At 62.8% G+C, this 8,562-nt stretch overlaps 1 protein-coding gene across 1 annotated transcript; it reads right to left on the bottom strand.

Annotated features, from left to right (window-relative positions):
• Positions 1 to 53: 53 nt before the first annotated feature.
• Positions 54 to 7,972, bottom strand: LOC127028913 (uncharacterized; the record flags this gene model as incomplete). Its single annotated transcript, XM_050914561.1, has 14 exons — positions 7,778 to 7,972; positions 6,977 to 7,095; positions 6,598 to 6,771; positions 6,184 to 6,225; positions 5,932 to 6,016; positions 5,774 to 5,827; positions 4,174 to 4,335; positions 3,980 to 4,089; positions 3,614 to 3,809; positions 3,269 to 3,386; positions 2,825 to 2,970; positions 2,278 to 2,369; positions 2,021 to 2,191; positions 54 to 108 (listed from the first exon to the last, which is right to left on the bottom strand). Coding segments are annotated over exons 1-14 (1,719 nt in total), but the record flags the coding sequence as incomplete, so codon positions are not given.
• Between the last annotated feature and the right edge of the window lie 590 nt (positions 7,973 to 8,562).

The raw sequence follows: 8,562 nt of genomic DNA, 5'->3' as shown, positions 1-8,562 counted from the left end.
TTTGTGTCTCCCTTGGCAAGCATTTTGGTCGTAAGATTAACAATAGTGGCTACCGAATCAACATTTTGAACATCCTTGCTGTACCACCCTTTCTCCACTTTCAGAACTCTGTTACAGAGAAAAAAAGCTCAAAACCACAGATCTACAACATTAAAATGTTGACCGATTGCACAGTTCCATAGGATAAAGTACCCCCTATATTGCAATGCCAAGACAGACATGTCCGTGCGTGCACATGGGTGTGTGCATGCAAGGACGTGTTCTTTGTGACTCCACTGGCCCACAGTGATCACACCTGACAGGAAGGCTCAAAAATTCTCAAGTCCCCAAAAGTTTTGGGAAAACAGGACAACAAAGCTGAGGAGGCAGACTCCACCAGCGCCCTTAGTGAGGGAAAGGCCACAGCGGGCATCCCGTGTTTACACCAGCAAAGGCCAACATGAGACAGCTCCCAGACTACCCTTTAGAAACAAAACCAGAGGAAACCAGGCTTTGCTGGCTCCACGGCTTGTGGGCACGATTTGCTGCTGTCCCTGCAGTGTCACCGTGCCTTCATTGCACTTGGGACCTGGACTGTCCTGAGTAGGAGAGGATGGGTTTGTTCTCCTCTGCTCCCTCCTCTCCGCCTGCAGTACAGGCTCGAGAGACACTTGCCCCGCTTTGCACTGAGTTAGCCTCTGCCGGACTGAGCAGTCTCATGGTCTGTTTCAATTTCTCACATTTACAGGACAACATACTCTATAAATTCAACTATATTTTATGAACTCATGAGAAAAACAAACAAATACAGAAAACAAGGGCTCAATCCCCTTTCTACAGAATAGTCTAACAGAGGAAGTCACTCATTCACCACTTAATTCATCTGCTTTTGAACTCAGAACTTCTCGAATCCATAAGTGGTAATTTGTAACTCGTAACTTGTGCACATATGAGCAAAATGCTTCCTGAGCTGACGGTGAGAGTGCTCCTCCTTCCTCCTCCGTCACGGTGCGGGCGTCCCCGCTATCACACCGGCATGCACAAAAGCCTCAGCAGTCCGGCTGCTCTCGGAGCCGCTTCCAAAGCTTTTTGGGGAGCTGACACATTTCTACCGCCCAGCGTGGGAGTCAATCTCTGCCGTTGCCGTGAGTTAGGGGGTCTGAGGAAAGGGCCCGAGAAGCAGGGGCAAGGAGGAGGGCTGCAGGGGACAGCAAGCTGCAGGGGACGGTGGCTGCACAAGGACCTTTAGCCCTTCCTGGCCACCCTGCCCTGCCGACGCCTTGCCCTCGCCCTCACCTCACGGCGCTGCTCCCAGGACATACCCCAAACTCACCAGGACGTGCTCCTGGGCAACCTGCTCTCGCTGAGCCTGCTTGAGCACGTCTTGCACCAGATGACCTCCACAGCTCCCTTCCAACCTCCACCCTCCCCTGGCACTCTCGCCTCTGCTTGCACCCCTAAAGCACCTCAACTCAGCCCTCAGGCCCGCTGCAAAGGACGCTGCTACAAGGCACCAGCCCAAACTCCTCCCCCACCATTCCCCACAAAACAACAGCTCCCCACGCCACAAGAGCCGACGGCAGACGCAGTCCCAAGACAGAAAACAGCATTTTATTCTGGACATCAGCTGCGGGGCCCAGCACTCCCAACGCTTCGCCCGCCACAAGGAATCAGCGCCTGCAACGACAGAGTCACAAACCTCTGCTAAAACCAGAAAGGCAGGAAGAGGCAGGATTTGGTTCCCCTCTCTTTGGGCAACACCGTTTACGAGGACCTGTTCGTGGCCCACAAGAGAGAGCTCTTGCTGGCCCTGACTACGCGATGCCTCTGGCGCCTTCTCCCCACGGGTGATGCCCGTGGAGACCTGTGCGTGCGCAGAGATGCACGCTGCCCCTGTGCCGCGCAGCAGGGCTCGAGGGGGGGCCCCCAGCCACCAACTTCTTTCCAAACCCTGCGTAGCACCATCCCTTGCCAGCGACTCGCACTGACTTCAAGCGGTGCCGAGACTTGGGGAAGACGGGCAGCAGAGCCTGGGACGCACCTGGCCTTCCTGACCTGCTGCGCCTTCCTGCGTCTTTGCACTGCTCCATCCGCCAAAACCGCTTCTCTCTTCCTCCTCTTCTTTGCCGCGCGCCTTGCACTCTCCTCTCCCCACGCCTGTTTGCTCTTTCGCTTTCTTCTCTTTGCCTTGTCCTGGGCACAGCCTGCAAACCTTGCCAGCCCACACCGCTCTTAGGTAGGGAAAGCCACGAGCCACTGCCGTCACTTCTGAGCTTAACCAAAGCCAGCTCCTTTTACCTTCTTTCCTCTGACAGGCTCGCCGGCTCTTGTGGGCACCCCAGGGAGTCTGCCGCGCTCTCGGGGCTGCTTGGAGGCAAAGCTGGAGGGGCCTCCAAAAGAAATGGTGGAGTTGGCAGCTGGCAGGAGACGGCCTGCACTAGTAAGCGACTCTTTGCCAAATCGCTGCCTTGGCTCTCCCGAGGAGATCCCTTTGGCTGGTTGGCATGAGCCCCGTTTCGCACAGTCCCCCCGCCCCCCCAAAAGAGCCTGCAGGAAGCTCTGACCAAGCAGGACCTCGGCAAAAGCCCTCGCAAGCTGCCGCCTCCTCCTCTCTCTCTTTCGGGAGGCATTGGGGGGGTGTTGCCTTTGATGAAGCACAGCCCGAGTGCAGGGGAGAAACAACGTTGCCACTTTTCCTTCCAATGTATCATCCCGCGGGGCGGAGAAAGAACCCAGGCGCCCGCCAGCTCCACTGCCAGCCAGAGGCACGGCAGCCCCTTGGCCTCAGCACAAACTCCCCTCCTATACCAGACACACTCTCCCAGGCTTTGGGGACCTGGCATACCTCTCCCGTTTCACACGCCACCACCCTCTCTCCCCCAGCTTCTTTGAGGACACCGAGCGGAGATGGGCCTGCCTGTGGCAAGCCTTCTGCCTCCTGCTCGGCGGCTGCTGTGCCTGCAGGGACGCCTTGCTCTTCCAAACGCACGTCTAGAAAGCAAAAGCACGTGCAGCAAAGGGACTTCCGCCAAGTCAAACGCAGCTCAAGCAAAAACCCACCCGAGCCCCACACCGCTTCTCTTTTCACACCTCCCATGCCCTGCCTCCAGCCTTCAGCTCATCTTGCAGAGCCAGCCCTTCATGCCGCCAGAGGCAGTGGCCAAAGAGAGCCCGCGGCACAAGCGGGCCTCAGAGGACAACACTCCCTGCCCAGCCCCGCCAGAAAGGATGCCCAGCTTTCTGGCGGGCCAAGCCCCAGCCTCTGACAACGCTCCCTCCCTCCTCTTACCTCTGCATCTCGGCACGGGGGCTGGCCACTCCTCGCCCGCTGCACACCAAGGCTCGGCGCTCTCCTCCCCAAAGAGCTCCCTGCAGTTCTCCATCAGGAACTCCACCAGCGCCTTCACCTGCACACAGCAAACCCTTGCTCTCAAGCCACCTGCCTGACAACGCACCAGGCAGCCGCTCCCACTCCCAACCCTTGCCTCTGCGCAGCAGGCTCTGGCTGCGGGGCTGTTCTTGCAGGCAGCCACCCCACCACCATTTGCTCAAGGCAGGAGGCGGCCAGAGAGCTCTGCGCAGCCAGGCTCCCAGGGGCCGGCAAGGCTGCAGCCGCCTCCTCGATGCAGCGTACCTTCTCGGTCACCTCCAGCAGGGCCTCCAGCGGGAGCAGGTCCTCCTCGGGTGGGCTCAGCAGGTTGGGCCCAATGCAGATGGCCAGGTTGCTGCAGCTCATCCTGCTGGTGGCTGCGTTGTGGCCGATGTGCTGGAGGAGGCGCAGCAGGCGCTTCAGGAGGAGGAGGTTGGCTGCGGGCAACTTCTCGGCCACCCTGAGGCAACAGGAACCCAACGTTCAGAAAGCCCCTGTTGCCCACAGCCGCCCCCCCGCCTTGCCCAAGGCAGGTGGGAGCCAGCGGCTGCGTTGCGCAGCTTGCCGGCTGCTCTGAGCCAGCGGCCGGGCTCCTGCTCAACAGGCAGGCTGCTTGCTGCCCACACTTACGCTTTCAGCTCGGAGATCTTCTCCTCCTTGGTGCTCTTCTGCAGCGCTGCCATCCAGTCCTCGTAGAGGTCGCTCCCCAGGAGCTTGCCGGGGATGCTTCGGAGAAAGTCCTGCAACGCCGAGGGCTCCAGCTGAGCCCTTGAGCACTGCAGGCCAGGCAGGAGCCCCTCCAGCTGCAGGTCAGAAGCGCTCACCTTCAAGACGACGGCCAGCAGCAGCGCAGGCTGGCTTCCCAGCTCCACCTCTGCACCACGCTCCAGGGCCTCCCGCAGCTCCCGAAGCGCTGTCGCGCTGGCAGCTCTGCGGAAGATGCCCTCCGTTGACGGCCCTTCCTGCTGCAGGACAGCCAGCAGCTCCTGCAAGAGAGGCACGAGGACACTTGCTTGCCTGAGGAGCTGCCTTGCAAGAGTGCTGGCCAGAGCACTGCCCCAGCGCTGGCTCCTTGCTGGGGGGGAAGAGCCCAATCCCCCGTCCCCACAGCTCCTGGGGACACCCCCCGCCTCTACGCAGCATCTGGAGGGAGGGAGGGAGGAGGGAGGGAGGGAGGGCTGCGGACCCCCTGGCCACGCTGCCTTACCTGGATGGGCCGGGGCAGCGTGCCATCCTCCCCGCAGACAGCTGCCAGGGGCTGCCCAAAGAGCAGCCTGCTGCAGCCGGAGCCCGCCTGCCGCGGCGCCTGGGCAGCGGCCGGGCTCTGGCGACGACCAAAGGGCCAGGGCAGCCCCCTCCTCCTCCTCCTCCTGCTCCCTCCTGCTGCAAAGGAAAACAGAGCAAGAGCCTGTCAAGAAAGACCTCCAGGCCAGCGCTCCCACAGCCTGCCCTGCCCTGCCCTGCCCTGCCCTGCCCTGCCCTGCCCTGCCTGCAGCGCGGTGCTGAGCGCTGCGGCAGGACGGGCAGGGAGCCAGCAGCTGCAGCGGTGGCTCCGGCTCAGCGCCTCCGGCTCGGAGGCTCCGGAGAGCCGGCGGGCCACCGGGACAGCCCGGCCCAGCCCTCGCCCTGCCCTCCGCCAAGCTGCGGGCAACAGCAGAGGCTCCGTGTCCCCGCACAACCACGTCCAGCGGCTGCTGCCCAGCGCGTGTCCTTGCTGGTCCAGGTGACGTCCTCCCTCGGGGTGCCCAACCTGCATGGTGACACTCAAGGGACAAGTGAGCACAGCTCCTCCCGCCTCTGGCCGAGGAGCGAGGAGCCATCTCCCCGGCTCTGGGGACGCAGCTGAGGCAGGCAGCACCTTGAGCGCTCAGCACTGTCAAACGGTGCCGACGGCTCAGCTCGCTCCTGCTCCAGCGGGACTGGCACCAACTTCCTCTGGGCGAAGGGCAGCAGCAGCAACAGCAGCAGCATCCTCAGTTCCGCAGACGTGCCCGTTGCAGGAGAAAAGAAGGCCCTCCCCGCCTTTCTTTCCAAAACTCACCTGGCGAGCGGCAAAGTCCCCCTTCGGTGCTTGATGGGGCCGGCAGAGGCCCTGGCTTGGGAGCATCCTGCAAGAACCAGGCTGCGCTTAGAGAGCAGCCCCGCAGCAGCAAGGGCCACCAGCGAGCGGCCACCCGCCCCAGCAGCCTGAGCGTGGCAGAGCTGGCACCCACTGCCCTCCCGGCCTCTCTGCCCTCTGCAGCAGCTTTCCTCCCAGCACCGCCAGCCAGGACGTGCCGACATTCCCGGCGCCTCCCCAACCCTCTTCGCTCCCCGGGCGGCACCGCCAAACCCTCCCTCCCTCCCGCGCAAGCTCACCCCACTCACCGCACATCCCTGGCACCCCGGCACAGCCCGAGGCGAGGGAAAGGCACCCATTCTCACCTTTGCCTGGCGCTCCATCAGCCTCTCCAGGCTCCTGGCGTTGAATGGCCTCCACTGGGCAAGAGAGGAGGAGTGCAAGAAGGTGAGCAGCCATGCCTCTGCTGCCCGGCTGGAGGAGCGGTGCTCGGGGACAGAGCCCGGAGCAGAGAGACACTCACGGCATGGCGGCGGCTCAGCTCCTTCTCGAGGAGTTTGAGCGACGGCAGGCGGGTCACTCGGGCTCTCTTGGCTCCTTGTGGTGGGCTGTGCAGCGGGAAGGGACAGGGAGAGAGCTGGGGAGCCCCAAGCCGCCTCTTCTCTCTTGGCAGGCAGCTCTGCCCGAGAGCTGCCCGCAGCCGTGGGGCACCTCTCCCCAGCCAGGGAGCTGCGTTCCCCCATCCCGCACCGCCTGGAGCATCCCCCCGCCTTACCCCAGCAGTGCGCCCACCCACAGCTCCTTCAGCGCCCGGGAGCTGCAGAAAGAGAGGAGAAGCAGCGTCAGGCCCCGCTGCCCCCCAGCCCCTGGGCAGAGGCGGGCGCCTGCACAGCCCTGCCCCGTGGCCAAGGACACAGGGGCAGGACCAAGCCCCGCGGGGCAGCACAGAGGTGCCTCCCAAGCCCGGGCTCCCTCTCTCCTGCCACAGCAGCTGCTTTTGCCCTCCCCTTCTGGGACCAAAAGGGGAGCAGGGGGGGCACGACGTGCAAATGCCCCCATCCCTCCCTGCCGCCGTGCTGCCCGCTCCCTGCCCAGGCTCTGCTCGGAGGGCAGAGGCCATTCCCAGCACGGCGTGGGCACGGTTGGGAAGCCCTCCTGCCCGGCCGTGGCACGTGGCACCGCGACTCACCCAAAAGTGGCAATGCAGGAGCCCGTGGGCCAGCTGAAGAGGAGGGAGGAACCGTCCTCGGCGCTGCCTCCTTCCTCCTCCTCTTCTTCCTCCCGCGCCGCCTCCTTCCCGCTGCTCAGCACCCACAGCTGGTCCAGGGCCAGGCGGAGCTGTGGGCGCAGGCTGGGGTCATCTCTGCCGAGAGGAGAGGCAGGCGGGGAGCTGGAGGTGGCCTCCTTGGGGTCCCCGCGGGCACAGCCCTCTCGCCCACCTGCCCTTGGGACGGACAGGGCTGCAGCCAGCAGGCAGGTGGCGGGGCCTGGGGCTGGGGCCAGGGGGTCCCTGCCCTGCTGCCAGGGCCAGCGATGGGGGAAAGGCAGCTGGGCTCTGAGGCTCTTACTGCAACTTGGCGACCACCAGTTCCTCTGGGAGGAGGAGAAGGCGCCTCTCGCTCCTCTTGCGGCCCGGGTCAGCCGCACGTCTGCGCTCAGCACCGCCTCGGCCTCGGTGAGAGCCTCCCTGCAGAGCCGAGAGCGGCGGGCATGAGCAAGGGCGCTGCTGCGGGGCGCAGGCGTGCCCGCGGGTCCCCGAGGCGCGGGGGGAGCCCACCTGGAGCCGCAGCAGCAGCTGGCCTGGCCCATCCTGCCCGGGACAGGAGGACCCTCGCCGTGCACCAAGGAGGCGGCGCAGGTGGTGACAGCGAGGATGGGAAGCGGGGTGCCGCTGCCGGTGGTGGGGCAGTGCTGCTCGGGCAGAGCCTGCCTCCTCGCAGCGCTGCTGCGTGCCAGCACAGCTCCGTGCTGCTGTCTCTGCTGGCTGTTGGCTCCAGCGGACCAACATTCCGAGGCCAACGGACAGTGGGGGGGGCAGTGGGAGGGGCACTGGTGGGGGGGTTCTCTCCAGTCTGGCCGTGTCTGTCTTGCCCTGGGCAGCCCAGAGCAGGACACGGCACAGGGGAAGGACCACCTCCCTCCGCCTCCTGCCAGTGCCCCTTGCCTTGGCCTTCACCGCTGCTTCCTGGCCTCCAACCACGCTTGCTGCCACTGGTCACCACCTTGAGCAGGGCCCGGCTGCTCAGCCACTCGGCCAGCCACTACACCGGCGGCTCCTCAGCCCACGCGGTGCCTGCTTTCTTCCAGTCCTCAGGCGCATCTCCCTTTTGCAGTGGCCTCGCAAGGCCACCTGACAGCTCCCTCCGCACTTGAGGGTGCACCCCATCGGGGCCCCTCAGGGACTTGGGCATCTCCACTTTGCTTAAGTGTTCTCTAAGCTCCTCCGCAGCCACCTGATCCTGCCAGATCCTCTTGCACTGAGGGCAGCTCTTCTTTGCTCTGGCCTTCCCCCAGCTCTCCAGGGCCTGGCAATGTCTGAAGGCTGCAAGTGCTAGGACCGCCATGCCCCAGGCGCATTGGCAGGACCTAGACCAGCCTCAAGTGCTGCATAGTCCAGTGAAGTTCAAGAGAGTTTTAAGAGGGAGAAAAAGAATTCCCGAAAAAATGGGACTGACTGGTGAGTTCTAGTGGCCATTGGGAACTGGGCATCACAACTGTTTCACTGCCTGTCCTGTGCTTGGTCCTGCCTTACCTTAAAGGGCAAAACCCTTTATGAAAAACACTGAAGATCTTCAATCGAGTCGTGGTGACATCGTGCCGTGAAACTCTATAGACCCTTGGAGCGGCTGTCTTCTAGTCCTCAGGAGGAAAGATGCTCTCTCCTGAGCCATGAGAAGCACTCCTGAAATACCAGCGGTGTTCTTTAGAGCAATTGTTTTCCACTTTTGGCCAGCAGACCTGTGGCATCCATGGCCTACCTTTAAGGGATCCATTAAAGCTAAAAAAACCAACCTCTTCTCACTAGGTTTCAGTTTACCATCAAGAAGGCTGAACAGCCGCCCCAAAGTATTTTCAGAGTTCACAAATGAAGCAAGCTTGAAAGCCACTACTTCAGAATTTCACACCAAACTTCCCATTCAACCTCTCCCTCTCT

The sequence above is a fragment of the Gymnogyps californianus genome, unplaced genomic scaffold, assembly GCF_018139145.2.
Source record: "Gymnogyps californianus isolate 813 unplaced genomic scaffold, ASM1813914v2 HiC_scaffold_485, whole genome shotgun sequence".
NCBI lineage: Eukaryota > Metazoa > Chordata > Aves > Accipitriformes > Cathartidae > Gymnogyps > Gymnogyps californianus.
This window is presented reverse-complemented; position numbering and strand designations above follow the sequence as displayed.